Here is a 20008-nt window from a genome sequence, read left to right as displayed (position 1 = left end):
AACCGTCTGTTGCCACGTGATTGGCAGTTGTTATGTCAATCAATGGTGGCCCCGCCCCCGGGGGGGCGGGCTTCACGCGCGTGGCGTTCTGGGAGTTGTAGTCCGGGCTGGGCGGGTTTTCTGGCGGTTCTCCAGCTCGGATTGCGCTGAAATTAACAGGAAAAGTTCACGTCACCGTAAGTTGCTTTATTGGTAGACAAAGGTAAAGTGTCCGTGCTTTGCACCCTTTCAGTCAGACTATGATGTGGAGATGCCGGTGATGGACTGGGGTTAACAATTGTAAACAATTTTACAACACCAAGTTATAGTCCAACGATTTTATTTTTAATCCCACAAGCTTTCGGGGGCTTTCCCCTTCCTCAGGCGGTGTGGAAAAGACTACATCTCCCACAGTGCACTGGGGTTGGACGCTTCATAAAAAGTGGTGACCGAAGGCTGCGCTTTCCTAGTGCGAGCTGGTAGCTGCAGAGCCGTATCTTACAAGAGTAATTCGTGGGCTTCAGCCTGACGGCAAGCCCCCCCCCCCCCCCCCGCCGCAGCATTTACACCGCTCTGCAAACAAACCTAGCTTTGCAACTGTCCGCAAACTCACCGATCCTTGCAGCATCTGCAAAGAGATCAGCACCTGCATCCTTCTATAAACTGACCTGCAGCAAAAAGAGAACAGGCACAACAATGAGGGAAATTCTGCACATCCAGGCTGGACAATGCGGGAACCAGATCGGAGCCAAGGTAAGAAACCCACCATAAACCATATTGAAGTCATTTCTGTTTATATAAATGCACAGTGCAAATAATTTCTGACAGTCGAAAGATACTCAGAGGCTATGTCTTATAAAATGCTACTTCACTGCATCCCTGTAAGAAAATTAAACCACACCCTTTCTCAATGCTTTGAACCTTAAGTGCTTGATTCTATCTGACACAGTCTGACAACTTAGCGAGACCACGCTATATGGCATGTATTCCAGCTGGTGCAAGTGATTTTTTAAAAAAGGAATTAAATACACAAACCTATCCAGTATTCGTCTGGGGGAAATACCTTGTTATCCCTAAATAACTGGGACTGAATGTGAAAGCAGCTGGACATGCGCGCAGGCTGATGACAGCCTTGTACCCCTTCCCTCCCTATTCCTTTGTCTGGATGCCAGAATGTAACAGAATAGGGATCGGGGTGTAATTTCGATGTAAATCGAGCCGAAATTCTAGGATCCAAACCTCAGCTCAATTTGAAGTAAACTTGGGGACTGATCTCGTTTTTTTTTAAAAAAATAACGTTTTAAATCAGGTTCTGGTAGCCCCGGGGTGCGGATCGCCCCAGATTCCTCGGGTCATCTAAAGCTTTATATCCCCAAATTAACCGGCAGACTCTCATGTTGTAGGTGACCAGTTGTGGGTGCAAACAATTTCTTCTTCTCTACACACTGTGCAAAATTATTCCTGAATGATTTGCAGGATTGTGGCGTAAAGTAGTGGGTCTTATTTGATAGCCCGGCTGCTTGAGGCTCTTCCACCCTGGAGGGAGTGGTTTGGGCTTTGTGGGGTTCACTATCACTGCTGTCTCTGGGTTAGATTTATTCCAGTGTTACGATTGCATGTACGAGTGATACAAGGAATCTCCCTCCGCATTAATAGCGCCCCACCCCCCCAGCCCGTTCCGCCAGTCGATTCGATCATGTTGCGGAAGCTGGAAATCTGAAATAAAAGCAGAAAATGCTGGAAATACTCAGGTCAGGCAGCATCTGTGGAGAAAGAAACAGTTAGCGTTTCAGGTCGGCGATGAAAGGTCATCGATGTGAAACGAAAAAAATCTATCCGTCTCAGTCTTCAAATGTTCAATTGACCCCAGCAGCTCGTCCTCTTCCAGTCAGCCCCTCGGTCATGACATTTCACTGGGTGCCAAGGGAAGCCTCTGCGCTTCCCCTCAGGAATGAGACTGGGAGCTCACACAAATGGGGAAATGCAGAATCGGTGCAGCCTGAGTGACACACTGAAGACGTGAATGGTTCAGACCTAATGTGCTGCTGTGGGGATTGTGCGAGCTGGAAGTAAATCCATCCTAATCGTTACCTTTTTGGTGCAGGGTGATAACGCCAGCCTCGTGTTACCTCTTGTGTAGCTGGAGGTGGGAGGTAGTGGTGCCGAGTCCTGTGTGTGTGACCCAGATGCCGTTTCCTCGATTGAGCCCAGCTTTGTGCACCCCGCCCACCTGAGAGTTCACAACCACCCTCCCCCGACCTCAGATGACCTGCGCCCTTCATGTTCAGTTTAACGATGCTAATAATTAGGTGGTAGCTGCTTCATTCTCATAGAATCGTAGAAAGGTTACAGCACGGAAGGAGGCCATTCGGCCCATCGAGTCCACGTCGGCTCTGTGCAAGAGCAATCCAACTAGTCCCTAGCCCTGCATTTTTTTCCCTTTCAAGTACTTATCCAGTTCCCTTTTGAAGGCCACGATTGAATCTGCCTCCACCACCCCTTCAGGCAGTGCATTCCAGATCCTAACCACTCGCTGTGTAAAAAAGTTTTTTGTCATGTCAACTTTGGTTCTTCTGCCAATCACCTTAAATCTATGTCCTCTGGTTCTTGACCCTTCTGCCAATGGGAACAGTTTCTCTCTACTCTGTCTAGACCCTTCATGATTTTGAATATCTCTATCAAATCTCCTTGCAACCGCCTCTGTTCCAAGGAGAACAACCCCAGCTTCTCCAGTCTATCCACGTAACTAAAGTCTCTCATCCCTGGTATCATTCTAGTAAATCTCTTCTGCACCCTCTCTAAGGCCTTCACTTCTTTCCGAAAGTGCGGTGCCCGGAATTGGACACAATACTCCATTTGTGGCCAAACCAGTGTTTTATAAAGATTCTTCATGACTTCCTTACTTTTGTACTCTATGCCTCTATTTATAAAGCCCAGGATCCCATATGCTTTTTTAACTGCTTACTCAACCTGTCCTGCCACCTTCAACGATTTGTGTGCACATACCCTCAGATCTCTCTGTTCCTGCACCCTCCAGTTGTGCTCTCTAGTTCATATTGCCTCTCCTCGTTCTTCCTACTGAAATGCATCAATTTGCATTTTACTGTGTTAAATTTCATCTGCCACGTGTCTGCCCATTCCACCAGCCTGTCGATATCCTCTTGAAGTCTATCACAATCCTTCTCACTATTTACTACCCTTCCAAGTTTTGTATCATCTGCACATTTTGAAATTGTGCCCTGTACATCCAAGTCCTTAATACATATCAAGAAAAGCAGTGGTCCCAGCACCGACCCTTAGGGAATACCACTGTACACCTTCCTCCAGTCTGAAAAACAACTTTTTATTTTTTCATGGGATGTAAGCTTCGTTGGCCAGCATTTATTGCCCATCCCTAATTGCCCTTGAGAAGGTGGTGGTGAGCCGCCTTCTTGAACCACTGCAGTCTGTGTGGTGAAGGTTCTCCCACAGTGCTGTTAGGAAGGGAGTTCCAGGATTTTGACCCAGCAATGATGAAGGAATGGCGACATAGTTCCAAGTTGGGATGGTGTGTGACTTGGAGGGGAACATGCAGGTGGTGTTGTTCCCATGTGCAGCCACGGTGTGCTGGTGGTGAAGGGAGTGAATGTTTAGTGTGGTGGATGGGGTGCCAATCAAGTGGGCTGCTTTGTCCTGGATGGTGTCGAGCTTCTTGAGTGTTGTTGGAGCTGCACTCATCCAGGCAAGTGGAGAGTATTCCATCACACTCCTGACTTGTGCTTTGTAGATGGTGGAAAGGCTTCGGGGAGTCAGGAGGTGAGTCACTCACTGCAGAATACCCAGCCCCTGACCTCTTGTAGCCACAGTATTTATGTGGCTGATCCAGTTAAGTTTCTGGTCAATGATGATCCCCAGAATGTTGATGATGGGAGATTCGGCGATGGTAATGCCGTTGAATGTCAAGGGGAGGTAGTTTGACTCTTGTTGGAGATGGTCATTGCCTGGCACTTGTCTGGCGCGAATGTTACTTGCCACTTATCAGCCCAAGCCTGGATGTTGTCCAGGTCTTGTTGCATGCGGACACGGACTGCTTCATTATCTGAGGGGTTGTGAATGGAACTGAACACTGTGCAACCATCAGCGAACCATCCCCATTTCTGACCTTATGATGGAGGGAAGGTCATTGATGAAGCAACTGAAGATGGTTGGGCCTAGGACACTGCCCTGAGGAACTCCTGCAGCAATGTTCTGGGGCTGAGATGATTGGCCTCCAACAACCACTACCATTTTCCTTTGTGCTAGGTATGACTCCAGCCACTGGAGAGTTTTCCCCCTGATTCCCGTTGACTTCAATTTTACTAGGGCTCCTTGGTGCCACACTCGGTCAAATGCTGCTTTGATGTCAAGGGCAGTCACTCTCACCTCACCTCTGGAATTCAGCTCTTTTGTCCATGTTTGGACCAAGGCTGTAATGAGGTCTGGAGCCGAGTGGTCCTGGTGGAACCCAAACTGAGCATTGGTGAGTAAGTGCCGCTTGATAGCACTGTCGACGACACCTTCCATCACTTTGCTGATGATTGAGAGTAGACTGATGGGGCGATAATTGGCCGGATTGGATTTGTCCTGCTTTTTGTGGACAGGACATACCTGGGCAATTTTCCACATTGTCGGGTAGATGCCAGTGATGTAGCTGTACTGGAACAGCTTGGCTAGAGGCGCAGCTAGTTCTGGAGCACAAGTCTTCAGCACTACAGCTGGATGTTGTCGGGGCCCATAGCCTTTGCTGTATCCAGTGCACTCAGCCTTTTCTTGATATCACGTGGAGTGAATCGAATTGGATGAAGACTGGCTTCTGTGATGGTGGGGATATCGGGAGGAGGCTGAGATGGATCATCCACTCGACACTTCTGGCTGAAGATGGTTGCAAACGCTTCAGCCTTGTCTTTTGCACTCACGTGCTGGACTCCGCCATCATTGAGGATGGGGATTTTCTCCTCCTCCCGTTAGTTGTTTAATTGTCCACCACCATTCACAACTGGATGTGGCAGGACTGCAGAGCTTTGATCTGATCCGTTGGTTGTGGAATCGCTTAGCTCCGTCTATAGCATGTTGCTTCCGCTGTTTAGCACGCATGTAGTCCTGAGTTGTAGTTTCACCAGGTCAGTACCTCATTTTTAGACACGCCTGGTGCTGCTCCTGCCATGCTCTTCTACACTCCCCATTGAACCAGGGTTGATGCCCTGGCTTGTTGGTAATGGTAGAGTGAGGAATATGCCGGGCCATTAGGTTACAGATTGTGCTGGAATACAATTCTGCTGCTGCTGATGGCCCACAGTGTCTCATGGATGCCTGGTTTTGAGCTGCTGGATCTGTTCAGAATCTATCCCATTTAGCATGGTGGTAGTGCCTCATAACACGTTGGATGGTGTTCAGTATGAAGAAGGGACTTCGTCTCCACAAGGATTGTGTGGTGATCACTCCTACCAATACTGGAAACATAGAAACAAAGAAAATAGGAGCAGGAGTAGGCCATTCAGTCCGTTGAGCCTGCTCCGCCATTCAATATGATCATGGCTGATCCTCTATCTCAATGCCATATTCCCGCTCTCTCCCCATAATCCTTGATGCCTTTTGTGTCTAGAAATCTATCTAGCTCCTTCTTAAATATATTCAGTGACTTGGCCTCCACAGTATTCTGTGGTAGAGAATTCCACAGGTTCACCACCCTCTGAGTGAAGAAATTTCTCCTCATCTCAGTCCTAAATGTCCTACCCCATATCCTGAGACTATGACTTGTTGTTCTGGACACCCCAGCCAGGTGGAACATCCTCCCTGAATCCAGTCTGTCTAGCCCTGTCAGAATTTTATACGTTTCAATGAGATCCCCTCTCATTCTTCTAATCCCGAGTGAATACAGGCCGATTCGACCCAATCTCTCCTCATACGAAAGTCCTGCCATCCCAGGGATCAGTCTGGTGAACCTTCGCTGCACTCTCTCTTTCTTGGGTAAGGAGTATATCCTTTCTTGGGTAAGGAGACCAAAACTGCACAATATTCCAAGTGTGGTCTCACCAAGGCCCTGTATAATTGCAGTAAGACCCCCTTGCTCCTGTACTCAAATCCTGTACTGTCATGGACAGATACTTCTGCGACAGATAGATTGGTGAGACAAGGTCAAGTAGGTTTTTCCCTCGTGTTGGTTCACTCACCACCTGCTGCAGGCCCAGTCTGGCAACTATGTCCTTCAGGACTCGGCCAGCTCGGTCAATAGTGGTGCTACTGAGCTACTTTTGGTGTTGGACATTGAAGTCCCCCACCCAGAGTACATTCTGTGCCCTTGCTACCCCCAGTGTTTCCTCCAAGTGGTGCTCAGCATGGAGGAGGACTGATTCATCCGCTGAAAGAGGGCGGTAAGTAGTAATCAGCAGAAAGTTTCCTTGCCCATGTCTGACCTGATGCCATGAGATTTCATGGGGTCCGGAGTCCCATAAGTTCACCACTACTTTCTGTTTCCTGTCCCTTAGCCAATTCTGTATCCATGTAGCTACTGCCCCCTTTATTCCATGGACCTCAATCTTGATGATAAGCCTACCATGTGGCACTTTATCAAATGCCTTTTCAAAGTCCATATATACCATATCAACTGCATTGCCCTCATCTACGCTCTGTTACCTCATCTCGTTAAGGCTACAGGCGTTCATTGTTATAACCTAGTGCTTTACAATAGCATAGAGTTAATATTTATAAAGGTTTCTTTCCAGTTAACAACCTGGAATAAAATCCCTGACACGTGATATTTAACCTCAAAAACCCTTCTCTCTTCACTCAAAGACCATTCATTCCTTGTTGTCAGTCTAGCTGCTTGTTGACCGACAGACTTAATCCTTGCAGTAAGACCCAGTGGTCTACAGATGATACAGGCATTATATCTAAATATATTAAATTTGCCAAGTGTGTCACACACTCCTTATTTAAGCATCACCATTCTCTGATTCACAAGTTATGCCTACAACTGCACACTTCTACCACTAGGTGGAGCTTCAAGGTCCAGAGGCCACAGATCCCCATACCTATACTTTCCCTTTTTTTCCATGGGCAAAGCCACGTGAAATCCACCAGTAATATATATTGTGAATGATGTGTCCACTTGCAATGGCGAGGGGGGAGGAAAACTGTACTCCAAACCGGTCCTATATCTTTCTACAGCTAGGTGGCAGTGCATTGTCTTTTCTCCTTAAAGAAAGTTATGAGATTGGGTGATGTAATGGGTTAGCAGCTGTCCTTTCTGGATTTGGGGCCGGTTAGAATGTAGTAAGGAGCCTACTTAAAACAAGTTTGGGGTAGTCTGGAGCGAGTTCTCAATGGATGTTAGCCTGGAATTGGGCACAACTGATGCACCCAGACCACAAGGATTATTGTAAACAATTTTACAACACCAAGTTATAGTCCAGCAATTTTATTTTAAATTCACAAGCTTTCGGAGGCTTCCTCCTTCGTCAGGTGAACGATGTGAAAATGAAATCCTCGAAATGAAATCGCATTTATAATTCACAGAACAATGCTTGGTGAGTACAGACAGTTTTTTCAACTGCCCGTTGCCAAGGCAATCAGTGTGCAGACAGACAGGTGTTACCTGCCAGGTCTCACAGAATATACAAATCACCAAAAAAAAAACAACAAACAAAAAGAACGGGATATGACGCTCGACTCATCGATCGACAGTTCCGACGGGCCACAGCAAAAAATCGCATAGACCTCCTCAGGAGACTAACACGGGACGCAACCAACAGAGTACCCTTTGTCGTCCAGTACTTCCCCGGAGCGGAGAAACTACGCCATGTTCTCCGCAGCCTTCAACATGTCATCAATGAGGACAAACACCTCGCTATGGCCATCCCCACACCTCCACTACTCGCCTTTAAACAGCCACCCAACCTCAAACAGACCATCGTTCGCAGCAAATTACCTAGCTTTCAAGAGAACAGCGTCCACGACACCACACAACCCTGCCACGGTAACCTCTGCAAGACATGCCAGATCATCGACACAGATACCACCATCACACGAGAGGACACCACCCACCAGGTGCATGATTCATACTCCTGTGACTCGGCCAACGTTGTCTACCTCATACGTTGCAGGAAAGGATGCCCCAGAGCATGGTACATTGGCGAGACCATGCAGACCCTGCGACAACGGATGAACGGACACCGCGCAACAATCGCCAAACAGGAGGGTTCCCTCCCAGTCGGGGAACACTTCAGCAGTCATGGACATTCATCCACCGACCTTCGGGTAAGCGTACTCCAAGGCGGCCTTCGAGACACACGACAACGCAAAATCGTCGAGCAGAAATTGATAGCCAAGTTCCGCACCCATGAGGACGGCCTCAACCGGGATCTTGGGTTCATGTCACGCTACACGTAACCCCACCAGCGAACAAATGTTATCTGTTTTTAATATAACGGGTCAGTTGCTGTCTTTTCTATGTTTCTACCTCTCTATCTCTTTTTTTTGTTTGTTGGTTTTTTTTTGGTGATTTGTATATTCTGTGAGACCTGGCAGGTAACACCTGTCTGTCTGCACACTGATTGCCTTGGCAACGGGCAGTTGAAAAAACTGTCTGTACTCACCAAGCATTGTTCTGTGAATTATAAATGCGATTTCATTTCGAGGATTTCATTTTCACATCGTTCACCTGACGAAGGAGGAAGCCTCCGAAAGCTTGTGAATTTAAAATAAAATTGCTGGACTATAACTTGGTGTTGTAAAATTGTTTACAATTGTCAACCCCAGTCCATCACCGGCATCTCCACATCACAAGGATTATTGGCATTGGAAATGATGCAGGTGAGATTAGTTTTCAGAAGTTGGAGTTAAGGCATGTATATCAGTCAAGGAGTAGCTTACCATTGCCATAAATGACCTGCGCATATTGCCTGTGTCGGATGCCCAGAATGGAAATGTGTTCCAACAATGAGAACAGAAGTTCACAAAATTATTTCAGCCTTTTTGTGCTATCAACATTCCAGCAGGAATCTAGGTCTTCCCAGCTCCCACCTGGATTCTTTGAGCTGTAAATGGCAGTGGCCTAATTTTAAAGGTCTATATTGCATGCCTTTGCTTAGGAATCACATGTCTACCACAATCTCTGCATTTTTCCCGTTATCCTCTTGCAACTATGGAGTAAATATTACAAACTCGCACCCCTGGCATGGAGCTTTGCTTGTCAGAAACACTTACCGGAATTTCAGGTGCAAAGCTCAGCGGGTCCTGTGGGATTTCCAACCATCATCCGCATCTGATATGTGATCCTGGTGTGATAAAGACAAATCCATAAAATTTACCCTTGTAAGTGTCACTTAGAAAGCTCCTTTTGGCTTGGTGAATAACTATCTGCATTGTCTAGTGTAAAACTAAGCCATACAATCTTAGCAGATACAGAAAAACTATTTCCTCTGGTGGGGTAATCCAGAACAAGAGGGCATAGTCTCAAAATTAGAGCTAGGCCATTCAGGATTGAAATCAGGAATCGCTTTTTCACACAAAGGGTACTGGAAATCTGGAACTTGCTCTCCCAAAAGTCTGGATGCTGAGTCAATTGAAATTTTCAAGACTGAGATTGATAGATTTTTTTTTTGTTAGGTAAGAATATCAAGGGATATGGAGAAAAGTCAGGTAAATGAGGTTGGGGTACAGATCAGCCATGATCTAATTAAATGGCAGAACAGGCTCGAGGGGCTGAATCTTTTAGTATGCCAGAAGTTCCCTAGTTTGCAGCTGAGCAGCAGCTTGGATACTACAATTGGACCCACCTACCTTTTTAGTTAGGGAGGGGGAAAATCAGTCAAGGTTTGTGCTTCCGATTACCATGCCCTGATTCCTGTTGGAAATTAATGTGTGCAGATATTGGGTGAGGACAAGATCAGGTCCAGCTGTCCTCCATGGTGCAAATAACCTATCGACACTCTGTGCCAAGTATCTCATGCGGAAAAACAGCCGCTTGGGTGAGGTATATTGCAATGTAAATCAGCACCTTCAGGAGAGAAGAGGAAAAGTGAAGCGGGCAGAAAAATAGTATGTAATCTCTGAGCGGGTGGGGAGTGTCTGCATTGGGACAGGCTAGATCGACCAGTGGGTCTTTTCCTGTCCATCATTTTCATAATGGGGATTTGTCAATTTAGAGAGTGTGGATTCCACCAAGATAAAAATCTGTTTGTGAATTAACTTCTGCTTGTGATCTGTATTTATAGTTTTGGGAGGTGATCAGCGATGAACATGGAATTGATCCTTCTGGAAACGCCTGTGGTGATAGTGACATACAGCTGGAAAGGATCAATGTCTACTACAACGAAGCAGCTGGTAAGGAGTCTCTCTAACTAGAGGATCTGATGCTGGCTATGCATTACGCAACCTAGGAATCTTGAGGAAAGAATCCTAGAGCAGGGGTATCCAGCCTTTTGGACAGAGGGTCAGATCCACATCAGAATCATTGAGTGGGCCACAAATGATTAAAAAGCTTTGGGGTCAGCGTGCTGTTCCACTTTGACACTCTTACTTTAAAAATCCAAAGAATCTGTACTTCACTTAGCTTTTTGCTCTTCATTTCCTGGCCTGGCTGGTGTGGTCTGCTCCACTGCTGTCTTCATCTGTCACAAGATTTACACAATTGGAAGCTTCGTCTCTGCTCTTTACACTTGCTGGGCCTGGAGGACTTGTAAAAGATGCTTCCTGATTGACATAAAAAGGATGCTCTTTCATTGGTCTAGATCCACCAGTCAGGTAGAGTCTTTTCTAATCCCCCAGGCCTGGGAAGTCTTAAAAAGCTGAGGCTGAAAGTTGACATTTTGCACAAGAATGCAAAGAAGAAGGGAACAATTAAGTCAAGTAAAAAGAACTCGCAGGCAGCATCATGGACACAGAAGCTGGGGTTTTCCGCTTCTGTGCTCATCCATTCACTTTAACAGGCACGGACAAAGGATCATGGGCTGGTGCGTGTATGAGCAGTTTACCCCAGTCACCTGGTGTAGAAGGGCAAATCAAAATTTTAAAGGAGAGGGGAGGGGGGTGGGAAATCTTACAGAAGTTAAACAAAATGGTAAATTAACAGAGGCAAGGGGACCATAGGTTGGGAAACTAAGAGGAAGAAAGCAGTCAACCAAATATAGTATCTTTATCCCACTGCCAGTAGTATTACAATTAAAATAGAGGGTCTAGAAACGCAAATCCTGTAACGGGGTCATGATATAGTAGCAATTACACTTGGCGGCTGCCTGGAAAAGACTGGAGGCTAAATATACCAGGATATAAGTTTTTTTTTTAGAAAGGGCAGGGAAAATAGGAAAGGGGGAATAGCAGTATTAGTAGTTTGGGTTCCGCCAGGACCACTCGGCTCCAGACCTCATTACAGCCTTGGTCCAAACATGGACAAAAGAGCTGAATTCCAGAGGTGAGGTGAGAGCGACTGTCCTTGACAACAAGACAGCATTTGACCGAGTGTGGCACCAAGGAGCCCTAGTAAAATTGAAGTCAATGGGAATCAGGGGGAAAACTCTCCAGTGGCTGGAGTCATACCTAGCACAAAGGAAGATGGTAGTGGTTGGTGGAGGCCAATCATCTCAGCCCCAGGGCATTGCTGCAGGGGTTCCTCAAGGCAGTGTCCTAGGCCCAACTATCTTCAGCTGCTTCATCAATGACCTTCCCTCCATCATAGGGTCAGAAATGGGGATGTTCGTTGATGATTGCACAGTGTTCAGTTCCATTCGCAACCCCTCAGATAATGAAGCAGTCCGAGCCCGCATGCAGCAAGACCTGGACAACATCCAGGCTTGGGCTCATAAGTGGCAAGTAACATTCACACCAGACAAGTGCCAGGCAATGACCATCTCCAACAAGAGAGGGTCTAACCAGCCTCCCCTTGACATTCAATGGCATTACCATCGCCGAATCCCCCACCATCAACATCCTGGGGATCACCATTGACCAGAAACTTAACTGGACCAGCCATATAAATACTGTGGCTACAAGAGCAGGTCAGAGGCTGGGTATTCTGCGGCGAGTGACTCACCTCCTGACTCCCCAAAGCCTTTCCACCATCTACAAGGCACAAGTCAGGAGTGTGATGGAATACTCTCCACTTGCCTGGATGAGTGCAGCTCCAACAACACTCAAGAAGCTTGACACCATCCAGGACAAAGCAGCCCGCTTGATTGGCACCCCATCCACCACCCTAAACATTCACTCCCTTCACCACCGGCGCACTGTGGCTGCAGTGTGTACCATCCACAGGATGCACTGCAGCAACTCGCCAAGGCTTCTTCGACAGCACCTCCCAAACCCGCGACCTCTACCACCTAGAAGGACAAGAGCAGCAGGCACATGGGAACAACACCACCTGCACGTTCCCCTCCAAGTCACACACCATCCCGACTTGGAAATATATCGCCGTTCTTTCATCGTCGCTGGGTCAAAATCCTTCACCACACGGACTGCAGTGGTTCAAGAAGGCGGCTCACCACCACCTTCTCAAGGGCAATTAGGGATGGGCAATAAATGCCGGCCTCGCCAGCGACGCCCACATCCCATGAACAAATTTTAAAAAGTAAAAGACACCATCATGGCAGTGGAAAGAAGGGATTTGAATGAGTCTTCAACATTTGGATTCGCAATGGGTAGAGTTAAGGAACAGAAAAAGATGCAAATCACTGATGGGAGTATTTGAGACCCCCTGACAGAAATATCTTAGTGGAGGATTGCATGTGTGTGCCGATCAGAGAGATGTATAAGGAGGAAAATTTGGTTATGGGAGGTTTATCCTGCATATGGAGTGGGAGAGAAATAGCTGCACGACTAGGAAAGGGAACAGGTTTATCGAAAGCATTCCGGATAGTTTCCTAAAGCAGCAACAAATGGGCAGGAGATTCTTGATTTAGTTGTAAATTACAAGCCCAGAAATAGTGCATGATTGATAGTAAGAGAGCATCTTGGAGGAATAGTGACCTTAATATGAAAGGGAGAAAGAAGGATCACAAACCAAAGTTTTGGACTTAAAACAGGCTAACTTTGAAGGGATGAGGAAATTGCCTGGAATAGGGTGGGAGAAATTATTTGTTGGTAAATCTACAGACTAATAGCAGAATCTATTCAAGAAGGTAATTAATGAATTATAAAACAAGTACATCTCCCCTAACAGGTTAAAAGGAGCACTTCTAGGGTGATGAAACTATGGCCTACAAGTTATTAGGTCTAGTATTATAATAAAAGGGGAAAACTTATGCAAGAATGAAGAATAGTGTTGAGAATGAGGACTGGGAGGATTATAAAAAGTAACGAAAGGAAATCAAGAAAATAATAAGGGTCATCAATCGGCAGATCTGTTTCCGACCAAATGCGGTAACAGTGTGGGTGGTGTATATAACATAGACTGGAGGACTCGTCCTTTAATAATTCTTCACTGATGAAGTTACCTCCTTGCCACAGGGCATTGTAGCCACTAATAGCACATCTGTTTCCTGAACATGTAAAGTGTTTAAAAATGCTTGTATGAGATCAGACAACATACCCGGTAGTGTACAAGTGGGATAAACATCTTTGAGTACAATAAAGTCACAATGCTTGACTCCAGATAGAGCAGAATTGACATTATTTTTATATGTGTTCACTAATTTTTGTTTTAACCATTTAAATCAGGCTGTGTTAATGACTTTTTAAAAAAAAAACTTGGAGTGTTCGGATGGCCCCAGTGACATACAAGTCTGAGTTGTTTTAGCACTGCACTTGCCTTCCAGCCAGTGGTGGCTATGCTGATATCTCTGGAGATGCCAAGGCCCAGCTGGCAGGTTTTCTCCATTGTGTCCCTGAAGGCAGTGGTGCAGAGAAGCAATGTTAATGGCTGCTGTGCAGAATGGGAGAGCATGTCCTCTGCCTGTGCAGGTCTGCAGTGTGACTCCCCAAACACTGGCATGGGCATCCATCATGGGAGGGCTAGCAGCCAGAAAATTAAGTTGCATATCACAGCTTTCAAAGTGCCTGGGCGTGCACTAGTCTAGTCTGTTGCTACCGTGATGAGGAATCCAAGCCACAATGTAAATATGGGCAGATTCCACAGCAATAGGATTCTGTTGCAGAATCTCCTCTACCTGAAGGAGTTCTGTAATATGAACTCAACATTAAATAGTTAAATGTTAATACCCAGGATAAATATTGATGTCAAGTTCTACCCCTCTCCATTTGTGTGTCTTGCTTTATCCTCTTCCATACAAGAATCAGGAAGTTTACATCACAGAAGGAGGCCATTCAATCCAGAGGGATCTGGGTGTCCTCGTACATGAAACACAAGAAGTCAACATACAGCAGGTAATCCGGAAGGCAAATGGAATATTGGCCTTTATTTCTAGGGGGATGGAGTATATAAGCAGGGAAGTCATGCTACAACTGTACAGGGTGCTGGTGAGACCACACCTGGAGTACTGCGTACAGTTCTGGTGCCCTTATTTAAGGAAGGACCTACTTGCATTGGAGGCAGTTCAGAGAAGGTTCACTAGGTTGATTCCGGGTATGGAAGGGTTGTCTTATGAGGAACGAATGAACAGGCTGGGTCTATACTCATTGGAGTTTAGAAGAATGAGACAAGATCTTATTGAAACATACAAGATTCTAAGGGGACTCGATAGGGTAGATGCTGGGAGGATGTTACTCCTCATGGGGGAATCTAAAACTAAGGGGCATAGTCTCAGAATAAGGAGTCGCCCGTTTAAGATGGAAATGAGGAGGAATTTCTTCTCCCAGAGGGTCGTGAATCTTTGGAATTCTTTACCCCAAAAAGCTGTGGAGGCTGAGTCATTGAATACATTCAAGGCTGAGTTAGACAAATTTTTGATCAGCAAGGGAGTCAAAGGATATGGGGAAAGGGCGGGAAAGTGGAGTTGAGGTAAAAATCAGATCAGCCATGATCTCATTAAATGGCAGAGCAGGCTCGAGGGGCCGAATGGCCTACTCCTGCTCCTATCTCTTATGGTCTTATAGTGTCTGTGCTGGCTCTTTGCTGTATCCATCCCAAACTAATCCCACTGCCCTGTTCTCTCCCCTTGGCATTGTATCTTCCTCTGCTTCAAATGTTTCTCTACTCTTTCTTTAAAAGGTGCAGTGATCTCTTCCTGTGTGGATTTAACACTGTCTGAAACTATATGTCTGTATTGTCTTTAATATAATGTTGCTGTTGTTTTGTCTCATTTCCAGGTGACAAGTATGTTCCCCGTGCGATTCTGGTAGACTTGGAACCTGGTACCATGGACTCCGTCAGATCTGGGCCATTTGGACAGATATTTAGACCAGATAACTTTGTATTTGGTAGGGGTACAATAGTAAAACTCTTTTTTAATTGCATAAACAGCTGGTTTAAGATGGTTGAATGGGCTCTGCAGAGATGAAGCAGCTCAGTGTAAGTGGACCAGAGATGGTCCAATGCCATTCCCCTCATAAGTGGGTAAGCAGACAGCCTACTTTTTCTTTATTTGTGTGCTGCTCTGTTACCCATCATTAGCAGGTGAACGAGTAGCACAAGGTGACTGGTCCTCCAGCTTACCTCATCGTGGAGAAGGACACTTGTCCTGTAACTATCCTCATTTGTATTCCCCTGATGATATAGGCACTGCCATGCAGTCCACAAGGTTCTTGGTTTGATCCCTTGGGGGTGATTTTAGGAGGCAAATGCGGATGCGTTGGAGGCGGGGGGGAGGGGTTCCGAAAATCGTGCAAATCCCGTTCGGGCTCCAACCCACCGATTTCCGGGTTTCCCAGGAACCCACCTGTGTGCGCACGGGCAACCCAAAAACAGAGGTCCCGCCAGCAACTAAAGCCGGCGGGATGACTGTTAAAGAGCCAAATGTATCTCACTGAGGTACTTATGGTACTTTACCTGTGACAGATTAAGTAGTTACAAAGATTTTTAACTTACCTGGGTGGCTTGCCCACTGTTTCTGATTTACGCCTGGTGAAACCAGGAGTGAAGGGCTGGATCAGGGAAAAAGAAGCCAAATAAAATAAATAAAATAAACCATGCTAGGAAGTGAAAACACTCCCCTCCCTCCCCCCTCCGATCGTCCCCCTTCCCCTCCTCCCCCCCAATCTTCCATTCCAGTGCCGGATGATGTCTGGCTCTTTCTCTTTCTCACACCCCCCACCCCTTACATTGCAGCTTCTGACGATAGCCAGCCTGTTAATCAGACTGGCTGCCGGGTGTGAAACCCGGAGAGGACGTTAACCACTATCAATCAACATGCAATCACGTCGGAAACGGTAAGTTTGGTTCATGCGGGTTTGCCACGCGCCCAATAACCCCCCCCCCCACTGCTGCCGTCCCGCCTCCCCGCTAATATCAGGGCCCTGGTCTGTGCTGAGTCAGCTGATTTCAGTTTTGCTAGCAGTTGGGGTTCTTTAATTGACCTCAGTGCTCCTGGAGTAGAGAGGGGGAAAAAAAAATCAATTAGTATTCCTGCTCCTGATTGCTATCCAGTGAGCCCTGCTGGAAAGTGTGCACATGGGGAATGTTTGGTGAGGATCAGTTCAGGCTCTGTTGTGATACACCCCAGTTGAATAGCCTGCCAACACTTTCTTGTCTTGCACTGGAAGAATGGCCACTTGGGTGAGCTAAGAGAGGGCAGCTGGCATATGTGGAACAATACCCCAGCTAGGGTCAGTGCCTTCAGGAGAGGAGAAAACAAGGGTATAAATTCTTATTTGGTACGTGTGTTTAACAAACAATCCTGGTCTTTTGAGCTACTTCAGCTCTTTGCACTGGTAAAATGCAGAGACCCATTTTTTTATAGCACTATATAACTTTGTATGCTGAACTTGCAAAGAATCAATGGGGCATAATATACAGATTATCTTTAGTCTAAAGGACATCTGCAGAGAAGTGATCACATTCAAACTGAATCATTCAGTGAATACATTAGTATTCTGCCCAATGAAATCCTATTTCTACACTATAAATCACTGGTTTTGCTACCCATTTTCCAGCAGGCGCTCTCTAATCAATTGCACAAACACCTCCTATCAAGATGTTGAATGTAACTTACTCAGATTTCATTGTATGTGTGTTGGGATCTTCATTTTCTCTTGTGTAGATTAGACCTCATTTATATCCTTTATACCAGCCTTCAAATCACTCTCCCTGATGCCTTTGTGCATGAATAACCTCATCAGTGAGCTGTACAGATCAGAAAGGTTCCAGGTTGCACCTTGATAGATACTGAGTTAGCTGATCTCAACTGAGGCAATTAAAATCAGCCATGGTTTTCACCAGGTGAGAGCTATCCAGTGGTTTTGCTGGAATGTCGGGTGAGCAGAGTGTCTGGCTGGGCTGTGATGCCTCTTCCCAAGTTTGAATAGCCTGCCACCACTTGCTGACTGGACTTGCATTTGAAGGATGGTCATTTGGGTGAGGTAACAGAAGTTAGCTCCTGTCAAATTGTACTGCAGCCTGCAGGGGAGAAGGACAGAAAAGGAATCAGGTTCTCAAACAGAATTAATAAAATTTTCAATACAGAAATATTAATGAGCAATAAAAATGATTTTGACATTGGGTAAACTAGTTTTGGAGCACAAATTGTGCTTTAAAAGTTTTGAATGACATTGTGAATGCCTGTGCTTTTCTATGTCATGAGTTTTTTTTTCTTCCAGGTCAAAGCGGTGCTGGAAACAATTGGGCCAAGGGTCACTACACAGAGGGAGCTGAACTGGTTGATGCAGTGCTTGATGTGGTGAGGAAGGAGTCCGAAAGCTGTGACTGTTTACAGGGATTCCAGCTCACTCACTCTCTGGGTGGTGGCACTGGCTCTGGGATGGGCACCCTCCTCATCAGCAAGATCCGGGAAGAATACCCTGACCGTATCATGAACACGTTCAGCGTCATGCCCTCGCCTAAAGTTTCGGACACAGTGGTGGAGCCGTACAACGCTACCCTGTCCGTCCATCAGCTGGTGGAGAACACAGACGAGACGTACTGCATTGACAATGAAGCCCTCTATGACATCTGCTTCCGTACCATGAAACTGACCACCCCCACGTATGGAGACCTCAATCACTTGGTCTCTGCCACCATGAGTGGGGTCACCACTTGCCTCCGCTTCCCTGGACAACTCAATGCTGACCTTCGCAAGCTGGCGGTGAACATGGTGCCCTTCCCTCGGCTCCACTTCTTCATGCCGGGCTTTGCCCCACTTACAAGCCGCGGCAGCCAAAATTACAGAGCGCTCACGGTGCCGGAGCTGACTCAGCAAATGTTCAATGCCAAAAACATGATGGCAGCCTGCGACCCACGACACGGTCGCTACTTGACTGTTGCTGCCATATTCCGGGGCCGGATGTCCATGAAGGAAGTGGACGAACAGATGCTCAACATTCAGAACAAGAACAGCAGCTACTTTGTGGAATGGATTCCCAACAACGTTAAGACCGCTGTCTGTGACATCCCGCCCCATGGCCTCAAGATGTCCTCCACCTTCATCGGCAACAGCACCGCCATCCAGGAGTTATTCAAGCGCATCTCCGATCAGTTCACCGCCATGTTCCGCAGGAAGGCCTTCTTGCACTGGTACACCGGCGAGGGGATGGATGAGATGGAGTTCACCGAGGCCGAGAGCAACATGAATGACCTGGTATCTGAGTACCAGCAGTACCAGGATGCCACTGCAGATGAGCAGGAGGAGTTTGAAGAGGAAGAGGGAGATGATGAAGATGCATAAACATGACATGATCTTCAAGAAGCCGCAAAAGCAAGTTGCAGAGAAAGTTGTGTTTCTGAAATGAACCATTGAACTCTGCTTAATTTGCCAGCCTTTTAACCAAAATGCTGTGATACTAACAGCACTATGAAAATGGGATTCCTACTGAAGGGGTGTGTGTGTGTGTGTGTGTGTGTGTGTGTGTGAGTGTGTGAATTAACATGGTCTATAGTTTTAAGGCAGTAGTGCCCCAAAAATGCTAAATTATTAAATCAAACTTTTTTGAAAGGTATCGCCTCCTTTATGAACTGGCCTGAAAAGCACATAAATCGTGCAGCTGCTGCAACTATTTTAGAGTAGCTTGATTCAGTTTTAAAATTTGTAACGGATTTTAGAATATTATATATATATATATATGTGTGTTTTTAAATAAGCATAGGTTTCCTTGTCAGTTCTGGTGCTGACAGAGCAGACTTTCAAACTCCTTCAACTATTGCCTTTCAGGCAGTAAAACAACCTCCCAGTTGGCAACTGGATAGAGGAGGTGAAGGTGAGATTTAGCCTTCATTCAATATGAAGAAATATTATGATCCTTTTTAAAAAAAAAATCACCTCTTGCAGACTTTTTTTGATGCAGTTGATTTTTCTTCTCCCTTCAGCTGAGATGAGGTAAGAATACTTCTTTAAAACTGTATTTTAAAAAAAATCTGGGGCACTACAGCTTTAGATGTAGTTGGAGTTTGTTTTATAAAGAAACTATTTAATGGTTGTAACCTTCCCTAGAAGTGTAGTACAAAGCACTGTTCAGTAGTGAGCATTGAGATCTGCTGGTGTTGTGTTGATTAAGATGCAGAGACAGACCCATGAAGAATGGGTTCCACTTCCATGAACTGCCAAGGAGCCCTCAGCAGGTTCACACAGCTCCTTCCTGATCTGCGGTCGTTCTCCGTATTGCATGCCAACCTAACTTTGTCTTTCTGCGATGACCTGAACTGTCGAAATCAATCAATCTAATAAATCAGTTCAAACTCTTTCTTCCTCTGTTTTTGTTTCCTCCTATAACTGACTACAGGTGTATACTGTAACTACGTTTGCCAATTTTAGCTAAGTCTGAGACTGAACGGAGGCAGAATAGGGGAGCGGCAAGGGGTAGGATCACAACTTAAATTCTGATGCCTTGCTGCTGATAAGAACTTGGATTTATATTGCACCAAATCAAAGTCCTTCACATATGATAAGTTAGTTTGAAGTGCAGTTATGTAGATAAATGCAGCAGCCATTTTGTACACAGCAAAATCCCATGAATGACTGTGAGTTGACTATCC

At 46.0% G+C, this 20008-nt stretch overlaps 1 protein-coding gene across 2 annotated transcripts; it reads left to right on the top strand.

Annotated features, from left to right (window-relative positions):
* The first annotated feature begins 116 nt into the window (after positions 1-116).
* On the top strand, positions 117-19689 carry LOC137335332 (tubulin beta-2B chain-like). Of its 2 annotated transcripts, none has more exons than XM_068000660.1 (4): positions 117-176; positions 10212-10320; positions 15196-15306; positions 17641-19689. In XM_068000660.1, the coding sequence occupies exons 3-4, from the start codon at positions 15246-15248 to the stop codon at positions 18702-18704; spliced, it is 1125 nt and encodes a 374-aa protein (XP_067856761.1). In that variant the 5' UTR covers positions 117-176; positions 10212-10320; positions 15196-15245; the 3' UTR covers positions 18705-19689. The 2 variants fall into 2 exon arrangements, with proteins under 2 accessions (XP_067856761.1, XP_067856760.1); XM_068000659.1 differs by lacking the exon at positions 117-176 and adding an exon at positions 519-732.
* Positions 19690-20008: the final 319 nt, after the last annotated feature.

This window comes from Heptranchias perlo, chromosome 19, assembly GCF_035084215.1.
Source record: "Heptranchias perlo isolate sHepPer1 chromosome 19, sHepPer1.hap1, whole genome shotgun sequence".
Lineage (NCBI taxonomy): Eukaryota > Metazoa > Chordata > Chondrichthyes > Hexanchiformes > Hexanchidae > Heptranchias > Heptranchias perlo.
Note: the sequence above shows the minus strand (reverse complement) of the source record. Positions and strands in the feature narration are given on the sequence as shown.

Bases quoted from the DNA above. Each gene is read 5' to 3' on its own strand.
- LOC137335332 (XM_068000659.1), top strand. From the start codon at position 676: ATGAGGGAAATTCTGCACATCCAGGCTGGACAATGCGGGAACCAGATC. The intron at 10,321-15,195 runs GTAAGGAGTCTC...TCTCATTTCCAG, and splicing joins CTACTACAACGAAGCAGCTG to GTGACAAGTATGTTCCCCGT. The intron at 15,307-17,640 runs GTAGGGGTACAA...TTTTTCTTCCAG, and splicing joins ACCAGATAACTTTGTATTTG to GTCAAAGCGGTGCTGGAAAC.